Source organism: Furipterus horrens, unplaced genomic scaffold, assembly GCF_987537825.1.
Source record: "Furipterus horrens unplaced genomic scaffold, mFurHor1.1.pri manual_scaffold_12, whole genome shotgun sequence".
NCBI classification, from domain to species: Eukaryota; Metazoa; Chordata; class Mammalia; order Chiroptera; family Furipteridae; genus Furipterus; species Furipterus horrens.
This window is the reverse complement of record NW_028327182.1, coordinates 72,380,843-72,405,610: the sequence shown is the minus strand read 5'-3', so window position 1 is coordinate 72,405,610 and position 24,768 is coordinate 72,380,843. Positions and strand designations below refer to the sequence as shown.

The 24,768-nt window shown below is 45.9% G+C and overlaps 1 protein-coding gene across 2 annotated transcripts in view; it reads left to right on the top strand.

Annotated features, from left to right (window-relative positions):
* RASA3 (RAS p21 protein activator 3) overlaps positions 1 to 24,768 on the top strand; it is a 121,486-nt gene that overhangs the window by 70,395 nt on the left and 26,323 nt on the right. For both annotated transcript variants that reach the window (XM_090258919.1, XM_090258920.1), the window contains exons 4-7: positions 8,757 to 8,851; positions 13,580 to 13,656; positions 22,894 to 22,974; positions 23,373 to 23,445. In XM_090258919.1, the coding sequence (XP_090115045.1) occupies positions 8,757 to 8,851; positions 13,580 to 13,656; positions 22,894 to 22,974; positions 23,373 to 23,445 (326 nt within the window). The remainder of the gene's footprint in view (positions 1 to 8,756; positions 8,852 to 13,579; positions 13,657 to 22,893; positions 22,975 to 23,372; positions 23,446 to 24,768) is intronic.

The window sequence follows — 24,768 nt, the reverse complement described above, 5'->3', positions numbered from 1 at the left end:
GGCCAATGGAAAGAGCAGTCACACATTATGAAAGTCGGGTGGACACCTGGGGAGCAATTCCAGCCCCAGACCAGACCGTGCAGCTCATGGCTCCAGTGCGGAGAAAAATAAAGCCTCATTGCTTCTGACTATGAAAACCTGTTGGGGCGGAGGGGTGGAGGAAGAAACTGCCAGCCTCAGCAGAGTGTGTTTGTTTAGAGGGCCCTAATGGTCCTAGAACATTTGCAAATCCATCCACTCTGGGAACCACAACCAGGGCAACAGCTAGAGGGGAGCCAGTCCTAAAGGGAAAGTGGAAGAAGTGCCTGGAAAAGGGGCGAGTGCTGAGCAAGTGGCATGGTTTCTTCTCTGATCCCCCCACCATATACAGCATCACAACATGGTGAAACGGGTCACCATGTACTGACAAGTACCTAAGGCTCTACCCCTTACAACATAACAGGAGCGATAGCTCTACCTAAGACTCAGGCAAACACAGGAGGTGGTCAAGTTGAGGAGACAGAGAAGTATGGCTCAAAAGAGGGAGCGGTCGAGGTTCCAATTGAAGAACTAAGCGATGAGGAGATAGCCAACCCAACAGACACACAGTTCAAAACATTGGTGATAATGATGCTCACAGACTTGACAGAAATGCTTGAGTATGACAAATGCATAAGGGAAGAAGCGAAGGCTGTGTGTGCTAAGTGAAATGAAGGAAAATCCACATGAAACCAAGAGTGAAAGAAAGCCAGGGTTCAGATCAACGATTTGGAACATAAGGAAGAAATAAACAGTCAACCGGTACAGAATGAAGAAACAAGAATTGAAAGAAATGAGGAGAGGCTTAGGAACCTCTGGGACAACTTTAAAGATGCCAACATCTGAATCATAGGGATGCCAGAAGGAGAAGAGGAAGAGCAAGAATTTGAAAACTTATATGAAAAAATAAGAAAGGAAAATTTCCCTAATTTGGTGAAGGAAATAGACGTATAAGTCCTGGAAGCACAGAGAGTCTCAAACAAGCTAGACCCAGAGAGGACCACAGTAAGACACATCATAATTAAAATGCCAAAGGTTAAAGATAAAGAGAGAATCTTAAAAGCATGAAGAGGAAAGAAGAGACTTACCTACAAAGGAGTTCCCGTAAGACTGTTAGCTGATTTCTCAAAAGAAACTTTGCAGGCAAGAAGGGACTGGCAAGAGGTATTTAAAGTGATCAAAAAAAGCAAGGTCCTACAACCAAGATTCCTCTATCCAGCAAAGCTATTATTTAGAAGAGAAGGGCAGATGACATGCTTCCCAGACAAGGTAAAGCTAAAGGAGTTCATCATCACCAAGCCCTTATTATATGAAATGTTAAAGGGACTTATTTAAGGAAAAGAGGATTAAAACTATGAACATTAAAATGACAACAAACTCAGAGCTATCAACAACAGAATCTTAAAAATAAAAAAAAAAAAACAAACTAAGCAAACAACTAGAATAGGAACAGAATCATAGATATGGAGATCATTTGGAGGGTTGTCAGCGAGGAGGGAAAAGAGGGAGAAATGGGGAAATGGTGCAGGGATTAAGAAACATAATTGATAGGTACAAAATAGATGGGGATGTTAAGAATAGTATAGAAAATGGAGAAGCTGAAGAACTTACATGCACAACCCATGGACATGAACTAAGGGGGTGGGGGTGGGATTGTTGGAGGGAAGTGGAATACCTGGCAGAAGGGGGTTAGGGGGAAAAATTGAGACAACTGTAATAGCATAATCAATGAAATAGACTTTTAAAAGTGCACCCAGAAAGCTAATGAATATTCCACTAAAACCTTTTCCTAAGATTCTCACCCACAGAAAAAAGATAGAGCCCTCAGAACAAAGACCCAGCATGGGCTCACTCTAGAGCACAGGTCCCCAGTGTGCCCCCCCCCCCCCCAACCATGGACTGGTATGGCCCGTTAGGAGCAGGACTGCCAGTGAAAATCGCCTGAACTCTGCTCCCTGTCGTTCCCTTGACCACCACCATACAGGCAACAGGAGGTGAACAGTGAGTAAGAGCCGGTGAAGCTGGAAGCTAACCTGAGCTCTCAGGCTGCTGTCCACCACCACCCCCTTCTGTGGAAAAATTGTCTTCCACAAAACCTGTGTCTGGTGCCAAAAAGGTTGGGGACCGCTGCTCTAGAGCACTCCCATGCCTCTCCCTGGGCATGAACGTTTTTCCCCCTAAACTCTAAGGGTCCCAAGGAGACTTGCACCCAGGGGAGAAGTGGGCAGTGGCAGCTCGACCTGGGCTTACCCCCGATCCGGTCTCCGGGGCCCCCTTTTCTCTGACTTCTGGTGAGCTAACAGCAGCCTCACCTTGGCTCACTCCTTTCCTATAACTCTTCTAGTCAAAGCAGCCCTGCCTAGGCTCTCCTGTTACTTCTTGCACCCTAAGTCTTTCCTTTGTTTCAGTGTCCCCAGACTTAATAAATGTACTGTCAAAATCACTTGGATTCATGCTGTGAGATATTTCCCGCATGAAGTCAAGAACCACACACTTCAGGCCAGCCCGAGGCAGAGCAGCTCCGAGCCAGCACCCGCCCCGTAACTCTTGGAGGCACATGACAACTTTTTTGAGTGGTAATCTTAAGGAAAAATAAATTTTAAAATATTTTTGTACATTTTAATGAAAGAACCAGATCAAGTTGGTTCTGGGATTATTTCTCCTCAAAATAATCAAATAATTTCTTTATTAATTATTCTGTGTAAGGTACCTGCTATTTTTGCAGATAACCAGCAAAATCATGGCTTAGCCATTCTTGGTGGCTTTTAAATTATGGTGTGTCAGCGTGCAATTGGACTGAGATGTTTTCAGCATCGTTTTTACAGCTGTAAAAATAAGTGGCTGTCTGAATCTCCAGAAATAATTTAAAGTTATGGCTAGTAATTATGTTGTTGCCAGCATGAGGAGTAAAGTTCTAGGGTATAAATTTGTGTCACAGAAGTGAGCACAGTCTCACCGGCTTCTTGTGGCTTCCAGTGTCTGATCTGTTGGCATCGCACCGAGAGGAGCCCATACTCCCCTTTAGGTTTTCCCGGTGCCGCCGCGTATGTGCCCCTGCGGGTTCTAGTCCAGGGGGGAGGGTGTGTTCAATCAGGGTGCCGGCAGCTTTGTTCTTTTCCAAACTCGTTTTGATCTTCTAGGACCTCTGAACTGTCATTTGCATTTTTTAATTGGCTTCTTAAAAATATTTTTTTTCAACCATAGTTTACATTCAATACCATTCTGCACCGATTTCAGATATCTATATACAGCCAAGTGGCTGAAAAAACATGCACTCTATAGAGTGGTCCCCCCTACCTCAAGCACCCACTGGGCCCCGTACCCATTATCTCAGCATTATTAACTACAGTCTCCTTGCTGCAACTCTCATCTCCGTGGCTACAACCAGTGTGGACTGTTTAATCCCTTCACATTTTTCCCCCAGCCCTCCAGCTGTCAGCCCTTCCCCTCTGACAGCAGTCTGTTCTCTATGAGTCTGTTTCTGTTTTGTTTCTTTGTTTAATTTGCTTATTAGATTCCACATGTGAGATAATACAGTATTTGTTTTTCTCTGACTGGCTTATTTCACTTATTATAATACTCTCTAGGTCCATTCATGCTGTAACAAAAGTTAAGATTTCCTTCGTTTTTACGGCTGAGTAGTATCCCATTGTGTAAATGTACCACAGCTTTTTTATCTTAGACTCATCTACTGATGGACACTTGGGCTGCTTCCTAATCTTGGCTATTGTAAATAATGCTATAAAGAACATAGGGGTGCACGTAGTTTTTCAAATTAGTGTTTCAAATTTCTTTAGGTATATTCCCCAAAGTGGAATTACTGGGTATTAAGACAATTACATTTTTAATTTTCTGAGGCACCTCCACATTGTTTTCCTTAATGGTTTTACCAATCTGCGTTCCTACCAATAGTGCAAGAGGGTTCCCTTTCTGCACATCCTCACCAGCGCTTGTTTGTTGATTTATTGATGATAGTCATTCTGACAGGTGTGAGGTGGTATCTCATTGTGGTTTTGATTTGCATTTTTCTGATGTTTAATCAGCTTCTTAATTTCCAAAATGACTGCTGTTACTTTGATATGTAGGTTAATTAGGGGAGAATTAACATCTTAACAAAATTTTAGTTTTCAGATCCTTCAACATGGCATATCTTCCCATGCACTTGAGCCGTCTTTAATTTCCTTCATCAGTGTTTGCAGCGTGTTTTCAGCGTGTACATTTGCACACATTGCACACACATGTTTTATATATTTATCCTTATGTGTTTTGTTTTTGATGGTATAGACAAAGATATTTTTTTTAGGTAGTACACCAAAATTACAATCAATAAAAGCATCATTTTGTGAAAGATACTGTTAAGTTTTTTCATTTCATTTTTTTTGTCATTGCTCATATGAACAAATACAATTGGTTTTTATGCATTAACTTTGTGTTCTGTGGCCTTACTAAACATGCCTATTCTACTAGCTTGTCTTGTAGATTTTCCTGTGGAGTCTGTGAACAAAGACTTTTATTTCTTCCTTTTCAGTCTGTGTGCACTTGTTTCTTTCTCTTGCCTTCACACTCTGGCTAGGATACCAGGTTGAACAGGAGCGATGAGAACAAACTTTTCTTCCACTGGTTCAATCTTGAGGAAACGTTGGACTGTCCCTCATTAAGTCTAATCTTGGTTGTCCTTCCTGCAGGTTTCACTCTGATTATTGACCCTCCTTCCATATCCTCTGATGCCTCCCTACCTGGTTTCCCACATCACTTGCCTTTTATTGAACTACTTGATGTGCTCTGTCTTCTGAACAGACCATGATGGGCACGGCACCCACCAGAGGAAATAAAATCTGCGGGATTTTTAGTGGTGAAAGGCAGGCAGCACCTACTGGGTCCAAATGAGAAAGTGAGGCCTGGAGTGGCCTGGCCACCTTTGGCGTCAGTCACTCTGATAGGTTGGGGCAGCTCTGCAGATTCAGACGTTTGAGTAGACGTTACGGTTGTGGATCAAGTATTCTCTCAGAACAGCATTTAGAAACACTAATAAACATGTTTTAAAAGTACATATTTGTATATTCTTGAATGTGATAGATCTCTAGAAGGACAGACTGGAAGCCGGTGACAGAGGTGACCCTTGGGTCAGGAACTGTGTAGCAGGCGAAAGAGAAACTTACTCTTGTCTGTATTTTATGTTCTTTTGAATGTTTCACATTTTGTGCTGTGTTCCTGTATTACCTACTTAATTTATTACATTAAGTCCTTCCAAAAATAAAGAGTAATGATGTTTAAATTGTGCGATTCATGTAAGCATTAAATACACGACTCCTCCCTATTACAGTTAAAGCTCATAAAAGCTTTGCAAGTACTTAACATTTCTAACTTCAAACATAATCCTTTCACCCAGTGAACTAATCACAGAGTCCGAATATTTAAAAATTTTTTTCAATGAAATATGTTTCCTGATTCAATTCCAAGAAATTTTTTGTTTCATGTGGCTTTATTCTTGCAAGACTCAAAACCATATTCCCATTGGGCCAGAAAGGATGGAGCCAAGCAGAGAGGAAGGAGCCTTCTCTTGGGGGCTGTTCTTTCTGGTGACCAGGTGTGCTGAGGTGGCAGGGCCTCAGTGGGATGCCTGCCAAGCAAGGCAGTTTGTGGAGGAAGGGGAGAACTGAAGTGTGGGGAGGAGCCTGCGATGAGCCCTCAGGGAGCCATTCTGCCCTTGTAACTTGATGCACATTGGAGGAAATACCACGTGGCCTGTAATTTGGGTCTCTGAACTTCTGTGGAGTGTATTTTTTCAGCAGCCTGTGTCTGCTGCGTGTTTCCTGTATCTATCTGTTTTGCTCTCCTACCTGCTGACTTTCACTGTGTGCATTTGCTTAATCCATTATGTAGTGTGTGGCTGGGCAGCATTTGGCTCCAGGTGGCTCTGCCCCATGAGAACTGAACCAGTGAGTTGACGTGGGAAATGGTATTGACCCTTGAAGTGCTTATGTGCCATGTCCAGTTCACAGGTGGACAAAAGTACTGGCTGTGTGGAATTGACTGGCCTTGAACCGAGGAGTCCTGGTTGGATGATTCCAAGGTGTTTCCCAAGTCTCCTCTTTTGCAATGTGGGGAGTGCGCAGTTTCCTTCCCTTTGAGAATATGAGGCGATGTAAACATGCTGAAGTAACGAATGTCACGATGATGGAGAGATTGAGACTGAAGGCAGGCGTCAGTGGAAGCAAATCATCCTGTGAAACAAAGGAAAATCCACACAAAACCAATGGTGAAGGGAAGGAAACTGGGGTTCAAATCAATGATTTGGAACATAAGGAAGAAAAAAATAGTCAACCAGTGCAGAATGAGGAAGAAGAAATTGAAAAAAATGAGGAAAACTTCCCAAATTTTTCAAAGGAGATGGACATACAGGTCTGGGAAGCATGGAGGGTCCCGGGTGAGCTGGACCCAGAGGGGACCACACCAGGATGCATCATGATTGAGATGCCAAAGGTGAAAGATAAAGACAGTCCTGGGGGCAGCAAGAGAGAGGCGGAGAGTTGCCTACAGGGGTGACTATAAGAGGGCACTTTGCATGCAGGAAGGGACTGGCAAGCAGTACTCGATGTGATGAAAAGCAACCTACAACCGAGATTACTCTATCCAGCAAGGCTATCGTTTGGAATGGAAGCAAATTATCCTGATTCACTGGACGCCTTCACCCTCCCACATGTGCATCAGCTTTTTCCTGTTTGTTCTGCCTTTCAAATGTTCCATCTGTGCTGGTGGGCATGTCTCTGATTGAGTTCTCAGAAAAAGGTGTGAAGACCATCAGAGAAAATCTTCTTCTCTGCCCACTGAAGTTCTGCGACTGGGGCCCTGTAAAATTAGACTGACAGAATACAGATTAACAAGAGAGAAACAGATAGTTCATTAACATCTGCAGCACACATCACAGGGGAGAAACTTCCACAATGAGTAACTCAAGAGTCACTTAGGCTTGGGTGGGTTTGGCGTCTTCGCAAAGGAACAAGAGAAGGGACAAGACAAAAGGAAAAGGTTTTAGGCCCCAAGGTTGGCAGACTGCAGGGCAATAAATATATGGGGAAATGAATGGAGTAGGTCTTTTGTGCAGGACCACGTTGGTGCCGACTTTCCATCTTCTTCATGGCTATAAGACGTCCTGGGTGAGGGATTCAGGGCAGCCCCCATTTCTCATCAGTTTCTGCTCGTTGTCATATAAGAGAAGCTTGGGGCAGGGGTGGTGCTGGTCCTTTTTCCTGAATCTTTTGATTCTCACTTGTTTCTAGCTCAAATAATCCTAATGCCAAAGTGGCATTTTGGGGGGTGGCATGTTCTGAGTTCACACAAGACCAAACAACAGAGTGTCCTCTTCTTTTCCTTAAATCTCTCATCGTGGAGCTGATTGGGTAGAGGCCCCAGTAGGCTCTTGTGTGAGGGGGACCTCGTGGGGTGAGGATGTTTGGGGAAGAAGAAATAATGGAAGAAAGGCAGGGAAACAGAAGCTGCATATAAAATACACAATACATATATCAATACATATATTTGCATGTGTATTTTTATTGAAATTCTAGCTCCAAAGTACCAAGACTGTGTGAGGAACATAAAGCTATCTAGAGTGTACAACCTCAAACTTTGAGGCCCACAGAAGTTCCCTGGGCCTCTTGTGAAAACAAAGATTCCAGGAGCCCACACTAGAAATTGTTTCCTCTATCTGGAATCGGGCCCAGTAACTTCCATTTTAGAAAATACTCCAGGTGTTTCGATGTAGGTGGCCTGTGATCACACTTGGAGAGACATTGATTCATAGACCTAAGTGGGCAGTAGGAGGGCAGTGGTTTGTTGCAGCTGCATCCTCAGTTTTTGTTGTTGCTGTGAAGGAACCTGAGTATACATGTGTGCCACCGTGACTATGGGCCTGATATATACACATGCTGTGTAAGCTAATATACACACATGCATATTACATAAGCTGACTACATACACACACATACATAGCATGCACATACTATGTAAGCTTACTATACATATATACATTGTATGCTAAGATTAAGCTAAATTCACACATACATACGCGCACACTATATAAGCTAAATGTGCACACACATATTCTAAGCTATAGCTCATACAAGTACACACACATACATACCCATTTCCAAGAAATCCTCATCAAAGCCTTACCAAGCACACACTGCCCTGTCCCTACTTTGCAGCGTGGCTGTCGAGGTAGGAGGAGGTGACAGTAACGTTGCATGGCTGGCTCTCACTGCCCGTGTGTCCCAGTGACTGCCTTCAGTGCTCCCTCTCCCATCCCCATCCTATATTCCTCCAGGTCTTGAGGAGTTCACTGCACATGTGCAGAGCTGTTTTGTCACCCATAGGAAATAACCCCCGTCTAGTGCCCCCACTCACTAAAACCGCCTTGGATAACATGCAAATAGTGAAAATTCTCATATGAGGTGGGCCCTGTCCACAGCCAGGCTGTGCTCCCGTGTGAGAACAGGAAGGCCTGTGACAGCTGGGGAAGTGACAGGTGGTGTGTGTTCCACCACTGGAGTGGGACATGGGCAACTTCCTAGTGGAAGGAAGACACTGTGGTGTTATCAGTTTATCTGATTATCTATTTTGGATTATACCGTTCGAAATAATTGGCAGTGAAATGAAGTGACACGTGCTTATGAACCTTGCTGGGTCTGGACGATTTGTTCCCTCTCATGACTACTCTTCCTCTGCATTGTTGGTTTTAGGGAAGGTGGCCATTCAGAAGGAAGACTTGCAGAAGTACCATAACAGAGACACCTGGTTCCAGCTGCAGCATGTCGACGCTGACTCAGAAGTTCAGGTGGGACCCTTGGCAGAGCCATGGAACCCAGGAGGTCTTTGGAAATGGAATACACTTGGATTGTGGTTAAAGAAATAGATACAGAGTTTTGGTCTTAACAGGGAATAATCGTTAGCAAATTGTGTCCTTTTATTTACAGTAAGTATAGGCTTGTTAATTTTGTTTGATCAGTTGATTATTGTCACTCTTTGTCATGCATTATTGAAGCAGCTTTAAAAATACAAAATGTGAAAGAACGAGAACATACTTGAGGGTGAGGAGACAATATGGATAAGAAAACATAAAGCCATGAAGTGAAAACAGCACATAGAACCTCACTGGTGTTTGTGGGAAGTCACCAAGTGTGTTTTCAAGTTCCCTGCACTCAGCAAAGAAGGATTCATAGCTAAAAGAAGTGACCGCTCTGAAGAAGTGCCCATTGTCTGAAGGGTCCTGGGCTCACCCTGGCTTGCCTGGGCAATATGTTAACTGGGACTGAGGAACCCCCCATGCCACTCCCCATCCAGTGGAAGGAGCTACGCTCCCAGGACTGGGGCTTCCTCCCTAGCAGGGGAGACTGCAGGGACCCAGGATCCTAACCCTTCCCCATAAGACTGCTCTTGGGCTTGCCTGTTTCTCAGGGTCACTCCCCATGCTGAGTGTCTAGGAGCACACCTGAATGCTGGTCGGGAGGGTGGCCACATCTTCTCTTGTGACCCTGATTTGTGTGGTTTCCAGTCAGGCCTGTCCCATGGCAGTGTCTAGAAATCAAGACTGGGAGCCACGACCGGACAGCACAGCGCCCTAACGCTGAGATGCACGAGTGTTCCCATCAGCGGGTCCTGTGAGATGCCAGGGCCTGGCAGGGGTGCGTGACCGGGCACAGGGTCTCTGGCGCAGGCAGGCCTGGCTCAGAGCTCAGTGCCCCCACTTGCTAGTGAAATATGCCTGCGGAGGGCCTCTCCAAACCTCAGTCTCCTCACCTATAAAGCAGAGTTTTGTGAACAGCCGGGCAGTGTGAGACACATTGCTGTAGGATTCCTCTGGCCCTGCCTGGCATGCACCACTCCTGGGCTTCTCGTGCAGCATTCAGAGGCCTGGCTGGCCCTCAGTCCTCATGCTTCCCCTGCAAACTCAGCCTCAGCAGAGCTCTGAGGGTGAAGGCCAGGAGTTCAGGGGTTCTGCCTGCTGAGGCTGTGGTGCCCTGGAGGCCATTGAGATGGATCCACAAATTCGAACAAAGAGGCAGCCAGCAGGAAGGGTTGAGGAGCTGAGCCAAAGGGAGGCATTGTAATGGTGTTGCACACTTAATTAGTTCTGACCCAGAGGCCCAAACCTGCCGTGTAAATTAGAAGACACTGTAATTACTGCAGAACTAATAACTGCCTAAAGTTGAAAAGCAGAGTTCTGACAGTAAAGGTGAGCAATAACATCTGGAATACAACAGCCAATGTCACCTGTCCAGGTGACTTGGAAGTCTCATCTTTAGACAGAAGGTTCCAGAAGTGATGGGCTGTGAAATGGTACTCTGTAACTGAAACCATTCCTGCTTTTCATTTTGACTATTTTCCCCATGACTTTCATTCTTAAATAACACATCCTGTGGCACCATAATTAAAGCGGCTTCTGCAAGCAGCCTGCAGCAGTCTTCACCGTGTTATTCCCGCTGTGCTACCCCAGGTTTAAATTGGATTTTATTGGCAAGTGTAGCTTTTCTTTTTTCTGGCCTTTTTTTTTTCACTTTTAATTTTGAAAGGGTGAGAGATTCACAGGAAGTCACAAAAAGTATACAGGGGAATAATGATTGGCAAATGGTGGGCTCTCCTATTTATACTTAGAGACTAAAACTAGTGAAGAAAGACCCATGTTCCTTCCCCCCGCTTCCCCCCTGGAGACATCCTGTGTAAATGGTACAAGATTGTAACCAGGACGCTGATGTTATCAGGATACATAGACCTCATTAAGATCTCACCAGTCTTACACATATGCATGTGTACCATGTGATGTGCGCGCACACACAAGTACATGTGTATATTCTGTGTAGGCTATCATGTTTTTGCATGTGTGTATACGTGTATCACACGCAGCTTATCATGTGTATAAATTTGTTTAACCACCACCACAATCAATATCCCAAACTGCTTTATCAGCACAAATCTTACAAACATGGATGTGATGTGTTATTTGTACAGCTGTGTGGAATATTTGCACTATTTCATAACTAATGTTTTTGCATGGCTGTGGACAAATCTCTTGTCCTTCTAAGCCTGGTTCTTATCAGGGGACACTGAATCGAGCAGGGCTAGTTTCCTAGGAATTTGTGAATTATGGATGGTAAATGCATTATCATCATTACTATGAAGAGAAGAAGGAAGGATGGTGTTTATTGGTTACCTGTTACGTTCCAAGTGCTGAGCTGAGCGCTTTACTTAGTTCTTAGAGTGCCCACTCGTGAAGTGGTCATACACCAAAGGAGCAGCACTCCCCCAGATTCAAAGTGGCCTTTAAAAGTCCAATTACGATCTTTTCCCTACAGCCAGTTTCATTTTAAAATGTCATGTTTTTGGTTTTAGAAGGGCAGAGGGCGGTATCTTGAATCCCTCTGCTCTAGAATTCATAGTAAAAGTCATGTGTCGGAAAGAGTCACAAAACTGGGCTCAGCAAGAGATCAATGAGTCGCAGAAAGGGGGGAAAGGATGATTTAAAAAAATGGCTTGCTTCCTTCTGGAATTGATGTTTTTTAAAAGTTATTAGTTGCTCCTGTTCCTTTCCTGACCCTACATGAGTAACAGAACGAGGCAATTCGCAGCAAGAGACCTGAACTGTGGTCTGTGCTGCACAGCCAGTCATGGCTGCCAGAATGTACTCTTGAATCTGGAAGGGTTTCCTTCTTCCTGTGTCTCGTGTCCTTCTTGGTAATGGATGGGAAGGGAAGTAGTCCCTCACTCAGCTGCCAGTGAATCCTTCCTCGACTCCTCCAAGGACGCCCAGCAGCCAGTGAGCTCTGCTTCGTGCCCTGTTTTGTTTTCGTAAACTTGCTCTGAAACTATATATCCAGAAAAGAGTGCCGATGAGCCATCACAGCAAACCCCAGCAGCCATATCCAGATCAGCTCTGAGAACTTGACTCACGTGTCAGGCAATCCTATAGGAAGGATTTCCCAAACAACCAGTGTTAGCAGTTGTCCACATACCAGGACCCAGCTTGAATCTTTCTAAGGATTTAAGGAATTCCAGGAAGGAAAGGGCAAGGTCAGGCCCCCTTCCTTCCCCTCCACTTACCTTGACGTACATAGCTGAGCAGGTTGGTGCTCAGTCTGGTATGCCTGTGTCCAGTGCTCTGTGAGCCCAGACACCAGCTGTGCAGAGGCTGAGCCTAGAAAACCCAAACTTCCTGTGCACGCTGAGATGTGAGATGTAAGGTGTGGCCCTCTGTCCCTCTGGGCGTTGACATTTGTGGGCCGGATTGTGCTGGAGGTGGTGTGATGCGCAGACTGCGGGAGGCGTGACCCCGACCATTAATGATGCTGTATAACAGCTGTGACATTCTGCACTGCAGATCTATGCATGAACTTCGGGGGAAAGTCCTTTTAGTCATGTACAGTGTTTGTCTTGTTTTGTTTTACCTCATACTGCCGTCTCCCCAATCCCCAGAAAATAGTAACAACACGAACTGGCTGACACTCTCTGCCACCTCGGTAAGGAAGTGTTTGCCCTCAGAGAGGAAACTCGAGCAGTCACAGGGTGTGGTCATGTCGTCCTCTTCTGGGAAAAACAGGAAACAGGACAGCAAGCCAGGCGTCAGCAGTGGGCGCTCCATCTCACCCCAGACACATTCTTTCACTTCTTAGAAGCCCACTGAAAACGAGTTAGTGTCATGTCAGTCTGAATGGCCATGGCCAACATTAAAAATTAAACATGAAAGCGTTGGTGCCCAGTGCATTTGAGAAGGCAGGTGGAAAACCAGACTTCCCAGAAGACCGTTCTGTGATATGTTCTTACTCTGTTTCATCACGAGCTTTGTCCTGGGTTTGGTTTTAGAAGGCGGGCTGTTAGTCACTATAAGCCACAGTGTTCTCATCTTAGCAGAGGATGGCCGTGCCCACGTCATGGAATGTGCTGAGAATTATGGGATAACGCAGAAAACTAAACCCTGGCTGGTGCTCAGTGAAACAGAGCCACAGGAAATCATCTTTGTCAGCATCATTGCTGTCACTTGGGACATTTGTCCGGCCTTCGCATAGCTGGCATGGTACTGAGGCCCCTTGGTCACTGGCCCTGAGGATTTGCTCATGGCTGGGTGAGGTCAGCCAGGAGGGCTGGGGTCAGACCATGGTCACCCGGATGCAATGCTAGTGGTCTGGTCCTGTGTCCAGAACTTATGCTGGGCATCCTGCCTGACCTTCACTCCCACCTTCCCTGAGGCCACTGTCTTTCAGGTGCGAAAAAGGCCCAAAAAGACAGTACCCAGCCCTGCCCACAGCTGGGCAGTGGTGTGGGTGTGTTTGCTACCATGTGTGCCAGGCCAAGGTCTGGGCTTCTCAGTCCCTGTCTCCCCACTGTCAGCGGAGCTGGGAGCCCAGTGTGTCTGATGGATCGGAACCTTTTAACCCTCTGGGGGAGTCATGCCCATCCTGGTCCCTGGGATCTGGGTGATGGGGGCCGGAGGGAGTATAGTGAATGCCACATAGGGGGTGTACAGACACTGTGCGGTAGTTCCCCCATGATCCTCTATCCTTGTGCCTTTCAGGGCAAGGTCCACCTGGAACTGAGGCTGAGTGAGGTCATCACTGACACGGGTATCGTCTGCCACAAGCTGGCCGCGCGGTAAGACTCGAGTATGCCCCGGAATAGTAACTCTGACCCCCCGGGATCAGGGTGGGTCGTTTTTCAAACAAATGAATCAGAATTCCCAGACTTGATGATTCCCCGAGATGACATCGTTTTCAGGGGTTCTGGCATGCTCTCAATGCACTAAATAAAGCAAATGTTCATCCTAGAGGTAAGTAGCCAAAGTTATTGTTTGGGCCAAGAGGTTGGTGTCGCATCCTGGTGTTACAAATGAGGAACCAGGATTCCACTCTCTGGCCCATGAGCAATGTCTGGAGGAAGGTGGTGAGGGGTGTCCCCCATTGTTTACTGTCCAGGAGGGACCTGTCCTGGCTGTCGAATTCACATTTATCATCTGATGGTCAGTTCAAGCTGCAGGGCCATCACTGTAGAACATGCAGGAGGATGCGATATAGGGACACAGTGTAGCACATGGTGAAGGACCTGTTGTGGGGCGTGGTGTAGGAACAAACAGGACACCGTAAAGGACAGGGTATAGGATGTGTAGGATGTGTAGAAGGTGACAGTTGCCTGTTCTCTGAAACTTGGGGACTGGGGAGTATGTGGGAGAAGATTTCAGTGAGTTTTATCCTCACCTCCTTCATTATTTCCATTCCTCTTAAAATAGTTGCAAGTGCCCTCAGATTTTGTGGCTGTGAGGAGAGAGTTGCCTATTTTCTTGTTTATTCCTTGTCTAAAAGGACTTAAGGCTGCTTAACATAAGCCTCACATAGAACAAGAAAGTGTGTTAGTGGTGGGGAGAGAGAATGGACTGGGATCAGCAGAGAACGCAGCCTGGAGGGCAAACAGCAGATGCGGCCCCGTCTAGCCCCACAACTGTGAGATGGAGGGTGGAAGAGTCTGCTCACTGCACGTGTGATGCACCAGGGCACTGCAGCTATTGGATCTCTGCGTCTTATTAGGGTTCATGTTAGGCTGTGGTTCCCAGGAACCCAAGTGTCTGAAGTCAGGACTGCCTGTCAGCAGCTGCCCAAAATATGGGCATGCAGCTATTTCCAGGCGCCCACGGCTGGCACATAAAATCCCAGAGGCGGGTGACTTGGAACTCAGGCCGTGGGCCTGGGGTTCTGTTATGAAACACAGGAGTGTGCTGTGCACATGCTTCCCCCACTTTTTTTTGTTTTTTAAGGAACTTTGGTTTAGAGAAGATGTAAGGGTGGGAATCGGCATGATTCAGTGTGTCCTGGTATTTCCTGGGAGGAAAGGCCTCAGGCTGCATGGGGTGTCTTGGGTCCTTGCAGACAACTGCTAAGTGGAGCATGCCTTGTTAGCACCATGCCCCACCAACACCGTTTTTCTAACTGGGTTCAAATTCATGCAAGGAAATGAACTGTGCTGGTTGTGGAAGTGCTTTCTTTAATCTGTGTGCCAAGGTGGCTACGTCGACAGTTTTCCTGCTCAGATATCTGTTTGAATGTCAGGATGTTAACCACCTGCCTCACCAAGTCTTGGGTTCTGTCCCCCAACAATCAGCTGCATACTGTTTTCATTAGCATTGCAGGTCAACATTCAATTCCTTCCCCGTGTGCACAGGAGGGGCAAGAACTAATGTCATCGGGTCAGGGCCTCTGTACCCCCGCTGCCCTAGACTCAGCCTCCCTGTGGGTTATCAGACACGTCAAGCCCACTCTGCCTTGGCCTTTGCTTCTGTGACCCTCTGCCAGGAATGTCCTTTCTCCAGAGCCCCCTTAATTCAGGTCTCGACTCAGTTGTCCCCAAGGAGCCACCCCCTTCTGGAGAGAGCATAGCCAGCCCTCCGTGGCCCTGCCCAATGCCCCTCAGCATTGTCGTGGTTGATGACTGCTGCATTTTGTGCATTCCCCCTGGAATGTAGGTTTTCTTATTCACTGCTGTGTCCTCGACACTCTGGGCAGGGCCTGGCACATTGCAGGTGCTCAATAAACACCTGTGTACTGGTCATACTCCAGCTCATTTTATAGGGCCCATGCAGTCTAGCGGAGCAGAAAGGAGCCCTAGAGCAGAAACAAGATGAGGCTTCCTCTCCCTGCCGACTTTTCTGTGAATGCTGAGCAGGACTTGGGCCTCTTTCACATGTAGGAATTGGGCCGGTCACACCCATTAATACATGCACAGCACACCCTAGTATACATACTAGCACACACACTAATACACACTAGCATATACAAGTACACACACTAGCACACACAAATACATTTAGTACACACTCTAGTTCATATTAACTCACATGCCAATACACACTAGTACACACTAGCACACATTGGCACACACTAGCACACATGCTAGTGCACATGCCGGTACACTGGTGTACACATGCTTGCACACACTAGTGTCCATGTGTACTCAAACTAGCACATTTTGTTCAGAGTCCTGGGGTAGAAGGGTCCACCACAGGGGTGTAATAAGGGAGAAAGAGTAGGACTCCCACAGGGGCCTATATTTTCTAATCAAGGAAGTGAGAAGGTTCTGATGGACCAGTGACTTTTCTTTCCTCACCTCACCTCCTTCTATGGGGGTTTATTCTGTTTTACTAAAAAATGTCCTTTACACACTATAAAATTCAGCATTTTAAAGTACATAATTATAGTATATACACAAGGTGATACCACCATTGCCACTAACCTGTGAGCAGGTAACCACATCCCTGTGAGCAGTCACACTCAGTGCCTCCTCCAGTCCCGGCACCACTAATGGGCTTCCAGTCTATGGATTTGTCTCTTGGGATATTTTACATCAATGGAACCATACAGCATGTGGTTCTTTGTGACTGTCCTCTTTCACTTAATGTTTATCCAAGTTGTAGCATGTGTCAGCACTTCATTCCTTTAAAGGATGAATAATATTCCATCCTATGGGAATACCACACTTTGTTAATCCATATGTGGACATTTGGGTTGTTTCCACCTTTTGGCTATTGTGAATAATGCTGCTAAGAACATTCTTATACATGTTTTTGTACAAACTTACGTTTTTATTTCCTTTGGGTATATACCTAGGAGTAGAAGTGTTGGGTCATATTGTAACTTTGTGTTTGACTTTTTGAGAACCTGCCAGACTGTTGGTTACAGTGGCTGCCCTATTTTACACCCATGGGCTGTGTGTGAGGGCTCCGATTTCTCCACAGCCTTGCTAGCACTTGTTCTTATTGGCTGACGTTTTCATTGTAGCCAGCCTAGTGTGTGTAAAGGGTTTTGATTTTCATTTTCCTAAATGTAATGACTGATGATGTTGACCATCCTTTCTTGTCTTTATTGGCCCTTTCTATGTTTTTTCTGAAGAAATGTCTATTCAAGTCTTTTTCTGATTTTTAATTGGGTTATTAGTATTTATATTATTAAGTTGTAACAGTTTTTCATATAATCTAGATACTAGACTCTTGTCAAATATATAACTTGCAAATATATTTTGTTATTCTGTTGGTTGTCTTTACTTTCTTGATAATGTCTTTTGTAATACAAAGGTTTTAAATTTTGATGAAATCCAATTTATCTACTTTTCCTTTGGTTGCTTGTGTTTTAGGTTCCTATTTTAAGAAACCATTTCCTAATCCAAGGTCATAGAGATTTACACTTATGTTTTCCTTCTAAGATTTTTATATTTTTAGCTCTTAACTTTAGATCTTTGATTCATTTAATTTATATATATGGAATGAAGTAGGGTTTAGTGTTATTATTATTATTATTATTATTATTTTGCATTTGAATATCCAGTTGTCCCAGCGTCATTTGTTGAAAAGGCCATTCTTTCCCGTCAAATTGTCTTGGCATTTTGTTGGAAATCACTGGCTGTAAATGTGTGCGCTTATGTGTGGGATCTGTTCTGTTCTATTGATCTGTATTCCTGTGCTAGTACCACACAATCTTGATTACTATAGATTTGCAGTAAATTTTGAAATCAGAAAATGTGAGTCTTCCAACTTGGTCCTTCTTTTCCTGATTGTTTGGCTATTCTGAGCTTCCTTTATTTCCATGTAAATCTTTGTGGGGTCCTTGTGGGGGGTGTTCAGGCTTGCCTGAGTTCTCTTTCCAGGCCTTCCCTCTCCCCACTTCCAGCTCACCCCTCTCTGCTGCCAGGTCCACCCCCCACCCCCCGGCCTGAAGAGCAAACTGCAGGTTGCCCCATGAGTCCTTGAAATTCTTTTCTTAGGTTGTCCATTTCCTACAAAAGTCCCCAGTTCAGGAGGCTGGAGGCTCAGGCCCCTACTCCTTCTTCCTGCTCCTGAGAATGAATAGTATCTGTGGGCCTCCCAGCTGCATGGCAGGAAGCACATCACCAGTTCCTTCCCTCCCTGGATTAGCTAGTGAAGCCTTAAGAAACGGGAAATGTTTACAAAATAAGTAGCAACAGAGGGTTTTCCACCTGGGCTGGGCCGCCAGGGCAAAGCCTTCCTGTGGTTCTGGGGAGGGAGGACCCTCTGTATGTGCTCATAGAAATCTCACCCTTTTCCCCCCTGTACTGCAGCTATTCCTCGTCATAACTCATCTTTTTGTCTTGTTTTACTCTCTACATCCAAGTATGCAGACCTGGTGCCTAACTGAGGCCCAGGCCGTTGGGGGACCTGCCTTTCTGAATGTTCTTGTTGTCTGTACATAGACTTGGCACCTACAAATCCCTGCCTTGGACAGTTACCTGTTCATGTGTGAGTGGCTTGTCTTTCCAACTAGATTTCAAGCTGCGACTCAGGAGTCCTGTCTCATGATTCTTTTTTTATTTCCAACAAAGATAAACACCACATTTCTTAATCATCCATTCAAAAGTATTCACTGAGTCCCTACTAAGTGACAGCCACTGTGCTAGGCCTCCTGAAGCATATGTTCTAGAGGGGGAGACATGTGAACACATTACATTCATAGCATTTCATTTCACTGGAAAAGCCAGGAGAATGTGGGCCTGGCAGCCAGGCTGTTGCGCACAGAGTGGAGGTCCGGTAGCCGTTTGTGGAGTGGGCTAAGTTTGACCTGAGTGACCTGGCTGCGGCCATGGGGGTCTACACTGGGATGAGCAGAAATCATGTTGTGGATTGAAGGTGAATTGGTTGTTCATGAACGTTTTTTTGGACCCTGAGCCCCTGCCTTTAGAACACTAGTGTGTACAGAAGAGTGCAGTAGTTATTCCTGCCAGAAGGCCAAGGTTAAGAGGAAGACACACATGCGCCTGTTTTTGGCTCCACTCTGAGATCGAGCTTCGCTTGCCTCCTTTCGCAGCCCTTCCTTTCCTGTCCTTGTAAACAGTCTCTCTTGGGTGTCCCGCTTTTTCTGAGTGAGGTTTCTGTTTTCACACTTGCAAACCCCGTCACTGTACAAGCAGACAAGGGTCCTGCTGACAACTGTGCAAACGCTCGCTGACCTGCCCGCTGACCAGAGCAGTGGCCCTGCATGGCTACCAGACAGAGATGCTGATCGCCAGAGGGGTTGGCACAGTCTGCCAGGGGCTCCACCCCAGGGGCTCCACCTTGGGGAGCACCCAACTGAGAAATTACCTATTGTGGGCTTCCAACAGCAGATCTTATTTTCTAGTATTAAGAAATTACAAAAAGAAGAACCAGTTGATGGGCTCCTGATCTGAGCCTCTTTCTAGGGCCAGGAAACCTTTCAAAGCAACGGGTAAGGGTAAGGGTGGAGGGCTGGGCAGGCAGCAGGCAGGACCTCTGCTGGTGACCACGGATGGCTCTTTGTCACCACACCACCAGGGCGTCTGCAGCCCTTTCATACCTGGGCCAGTGCAGGAGCACGTTGTGTTTCCTCCTGCTGAGGCAGGAACCAGGGAAGGAAGAAAATGGAAACGAGTTCACAGCTGCAAGCTCTTCCTCTAGTGTAGTGGTTCTCAACCTTCCTAATGCTATGACCCTTTAATACAGTTCCTCATGTTGTGGTGACCCCCCAACCATAAAATTATTTTCGTTGCTACTTCATAACTGTAATTTTGCTACTGTTATGAATTGTAATGTAAATATCTGATATGCAGGATGTATTTTCATTGTTACAAATTGAACATAATTAAAGCATAATGATTAATCATAAAAACAATATGTAATTATATATGTGTTTTCCGATGGTCCTAGGCGACCCCTGTGAACGGGTCATTTGACCCCCCAAAGGGGTTGCAACCCACAGGTTGAAAACCACTGCTCTAGTGAAACGTAACTATTTTAAGGGTCAGGTTGGATATAGAAACCTACAAATGTTAAAATAGACATAAAATATTGTACTTCTGGTACTTTAGATTCCTGATTAGTTGACTGTTTCAAAGTGTCCTTTCCAGAACATACAGAATGCCCAGTACAGTAAATGTATTTTTCTCTTTTATTTACCTATAACATTCCTAAGTGTTTGTGAAATTTGTTTTGCATAGAATAGGCCTAGACAGATGCACCATCTGTGTTTACACCTTTTCAAGTAAAATGAACTTCGGCTTCGTGAGCTCCAAGCAGCCCAGGAGAGCCCCAGGCCCTGAGCCCCAGATTGTGCAGCTGAGCTGTAATCCAGCTAAAGCTGTTAGGGCGCTAATGAAGTAACGCCCGCTATTGCCGGGAGGAGGCTGTGATGGAGGCTAACACCACTTTTATTCCAGTTTGTGCATTTTGCATGCCAGATGGTAAGGTATTGATTTTCCTTTTACTCTGAGATGTCTTCGTGTAACTGCCGTCAGGAGCTAAGCTTTGTTCTGACATTGATAATGGAGCGTCTCTCAAATGGGCCTTTAAAAGAAGTGAAAGTGACATCTACATGGTGGCTGAATGCGCTCTCTAGGTGGCTGCTGGTTGCATTTGGCAGCGCTTCCCTGAGACAGGAGATGTGAGAAGAGTCACTTCCTGTTGGGTGCTTTGCTGGCCGTGAAAACCAGTTATCTCTGAAGATCCAAAATTGGGATGTACCTGGCATCTGAAACTTATTCTTGATCAACAGCTGACTGTAATAAAATGCAATCATGTTAAATGTACCATTTGCACAGGGAGGAGGCATGGGCCTCCCTTCATGCCTCCTGAACAGGCTGTTGTCCCTGTCCCTGGCTTCCTGTCTCAAAGCTGTTGGTTTGGGGGGACCTTCCTCCCCCCAACTTATGATGGGTGAGCCCTTGTCCTTAAGACCTCAGTCTGAGGACCATTTTTTCCCAGAGGCCCGCAATCACCTGGGGGGTCAACCACCACATTGCATTCCTCCGTTATGTACAGTGTTCTGTACAGTTTGTTTCCTCTCTGTAATTACCGCATACGGTAATTACATGTCACCTATTGACAGTTGCACTGTTGGCTCCGGTGCCAGCCAAGCAAACCCGAGCTTCACGGGGCGTGAGTTTCACCGCTGAGCTTTTGTCTTCTTCTGGCTCCAGTCTCGTTCCTGGAAATGTGCCTGAAATCTGAGAGCTCAACAAATACTTTTAATGATGAGTTAATGGATGAATAAATATCTGTTTAGTGATGAATTAAGGGATGAGTGAATTTTTTTTAATGATGAATTAATAAAGGGAGGAAGAAAACCAAAGACCAAGTTAGTAATCTGGGAGAGACACACAGACATATTCCAAAAAGCAGAGTAAAAGAGAAAGAGTTGAAAACTATTAGACAAAGCTAATTGAAATAATGGACCGAGCCATGAGGCCCAACCGTTCCAGGAGTTCCAGAAGAAAAATGGTACAGAAATGAAGAGAAAATAAATTCGCGGAAAACTCCTTGGCTCAGGACACGGGTGGCCCCAGATCTGAGGCAGCCTGGGTCACTTGACCTCCGAAGGCATGAGAGAATGTGGTTGTCTTCTAGCTTCCCAATAGCAAGGAGAAGTGCAGTACTCGGATATTTGAGGGGACATGATCACGAATCTTTGTGTAGCCAGACTGATACTCACACATGGGGACTAGGACTTTCCTTCTGGCCACGCTGGAATAATGGGAACCGGGTTCCCTCTCCCACCACTATCAAAGCTGGATGCTGGATGAGTGAACCATTTCAGAACTTGGGCAACTGGCAGCTTAGCTTAGTGACCCCCAAATAAGGGAAGAAGATGAAGTGAGCCATAGCATCGAGCTTTTGTGCTGGAGGTGTGTTTGTGACATTGGGGCAAGGAGGTGTCCCAAGCAGAGCTTGGAGTTAGGTGAGGAGACTTGTAGTTAGGGGTCTGAGGTCCCCTTGGGCACATTCTGGGGAGGAGGGGACCTCACAGTGCTCCACAAGCCAATGTGAATGTACAAGAGGAAGTGCCACAGGGTCAGGCAGGCATGAGGGCTGTGGGATGAGGGGCTCACTTCGTGGGGCTGGGAGTTATTTGAATCCCCAGCAGCCCAGTGGAGAGCCCTGTTATCACTCACGACACTCAGCATGAGCTCCAGGAGCGCCATCCTGAGTAGTGGGGCCGAACTAACCTCAGACAACAGCTGCTAGCCCCTCCCTGGACAAAGCTTCAAACAAAAATGCCATAATCAGCCCAAGCAAAGCAAGACACTCTTAATGGCCAATGAGCACAAGGCCCACCGGTCTGTTCTTTACAGATGACAACAGAATCAAGACGCCAACAGCATCCAGCATCTGCTCAAAACTGACCTGCCAGAAGCAGGAGCAGGCAGCCTGCAGCCTGGGGAATAAGCCGTCCATAGAAACAGACCTGGGCATGACAGGTGGAATGGAAATAGGAACAAGGATGCTCAGGGAGCTGGTGTAACTAACTACGTTCCAGAATTTAAACAAAACCTTGAGCCAGGACAGTTGGCCTCAGACCTACAGGTGGGACCAGACATGAGTATAGGTTGAGACTAGGGAATCTGCCGCTGCCAGGAGACGCAGGTGGCATGGAGGTTGTGCCCAGGCTGTCACTGTAAGCCCCTTCAAGTTGTCAGGGCCTCAAATAACACAGACTTAACAATAGCACAACTTTGTAAGATTATTGGAGAAGTCAAAGCTCTTAAATAGCACCTGGCTCCTAGGAAGTGAAGGCAGTGAAATTGCTTGTGGAAATTCACCAGAAACGTTTTCTCCTTGGCTGAGGCTCCTTTACCCTGAATACAGCGCACACTTTGTCCCCTGCCCTTCCAAAAAAGAATGTTTTTTGGTTGCTAATCAGTGTGTCCATGACTATTTATTGGGCAGGAGTTTCTGGGCAGTTGGCAATCAGCACCAAGCCAGAACTCATGGCTCTTGGCCTTGAGCCATTGAGACAGCTGCTCTCTTGGACCTAGAGCAGCCTTGAGAGGCAGCCTGTGGGCCCTGCATCTCCTGCTCCTGACCTCCCCTTTCTCTCTCCTCAGCATCCTGGAATGCCAAGGCCTCCCCATCGTAAATGGGCAGTGTGACCCTTACGCCACTGTGACACTAACAGGACCATACAGGCAAGTAGCTGTCACCGACACCTGCCACAGCCTCCAGGCCTGGAGGGTGGGTAGTAGTCACCTGAAGTGATGGTGACAATTCCTGTCAGAGGAAGGCAGGATATGCTGTGAGGTAGAATGTATAATTTTGACTTTCTTTTGTTTCCTTTATTACCCTAAAAGTGTTTTGTAAAAAAAAAAAAAAAAAAAAAAGCCTTTATATTCTTCATGTTGAGTATTTTTGGCTCAGTAAAGGTTCCTGATTTACATGCCATCTGGGGTAGGAGACAAACAGAAATATTTATAAGATAAATAAAGGCAGCAAATTACTTGTGCATTTGATAGCTCAGTCTTAAGGCTGAGAGATTTGGCATCAAAAGTGTTATTTTTAATCCTGGTCCTTCCTCTCTTGATTACAGATCGGAAGCAAAGAAGACAAAAGTAAAAAAGAAGACCAACAACCCTCAGTTTGACGAAGTGTTTTATTTTGAGGTTGGTATTTGAGTGGTTTGAATGCTGAGTTGAAACCCTACACCTGAGATTCTTTGGCAAAAAGTCTACATCTGAAAAATCTCAGTCCCTCGCTTCCTTCTGAAAGATCTGGGTGATTGCCCACACACAAAACATCTCCCCTCCTGCGCTGCAGCTTCGGCCTGGACTTGCCTCCCCTCCCTAGAAAGAAAGGCTGTCTGTTGCTTCCAGAATGACTCAGTTTTGAGTTGAATACTGACGATTCTTACTTTCCAAATTATCAGGACTCTGGGTTTTTTTTTTAAATTGTTTGTTTGGTTTTGGGCTTCTATTTTTTTGGCCTGTTTCACCCAATCTTCCTTGAGGTAGGATTGTTTCACCGGAAACAGTGAGGGTTTTGAAGCAAAGAGGAAGTACATTCGGATACAGAGATGCCCTGGTTGCCTCTCAGAATGTGAACCACCAAAATTAGTAAGATGGAGGGTGTTGAGGGCTAAAGACCAGAACAGAACAACCAATAAACACAGCTGGTTTAGTTATAGGACAGCCTGAGTGGATATAGTTAGGCAGGTGTTTTTTCTGTCTGCAAGGGTTTCTTGAATGCTTAATATGCACCAGGTCGTGGGTAGCTAAGAATGACTAAGGCCTTCACGCCTGTCTTCTTGAGCCTGCTGCCTAGCAGGAGAGAGCCTCTGTGAGCAGATTGTCCCACTTGGTCCAGTGAGTGTTAAGTTAGTGGCTTTGGGGAACAGAAAGCAGATGCTCCAGCAGTCCTGCCCAGGAAGTGGGGCGTGTGCGTGTGTGGGAGCATCAGGAGCGTGCACAAAACTGCCTAGAATGTAGTGAGATTGGTGTGATAAACGAGGAATCCTGGAAAATGAAGTTGGACAGGTGAGGAGAACCAAGGGGCTCATGGGCAGAGAACCTGGACCGACTGGTATATAGAAGCTCACACATTTCTTTAGTGGAGAAGGCCAGTGCCAGCCTTGTTGTGAGGAGGGGTGTGGAGGTGGGATCCTGAGGGCACGGATGAAGAGCCCGTCTCTGTCGCAGATGGACATTCTGGCTTTGTAGTTGGGCGAAGAACATGGTTTTTAGGAGACCCAAGATAAGTCAAGAAGCTGATGCACTTACTCTAACCTAAGGGGGACTCATGTTACACCTCCAAAGGCAGGGATAAAGTCTGCAACGAAAAGTGTAGAGAAGTTTGTAATGTGAATGCTCATTAAAGGTGGCAACAGCCTCCAGGTCTAGGCTGCCTAGAATGGCTTAGACCAGCACTTTCCAAACTTTTGTTTTTAACACAACACACTGTCAGGCACGGACTTGACATGGTGACGTACT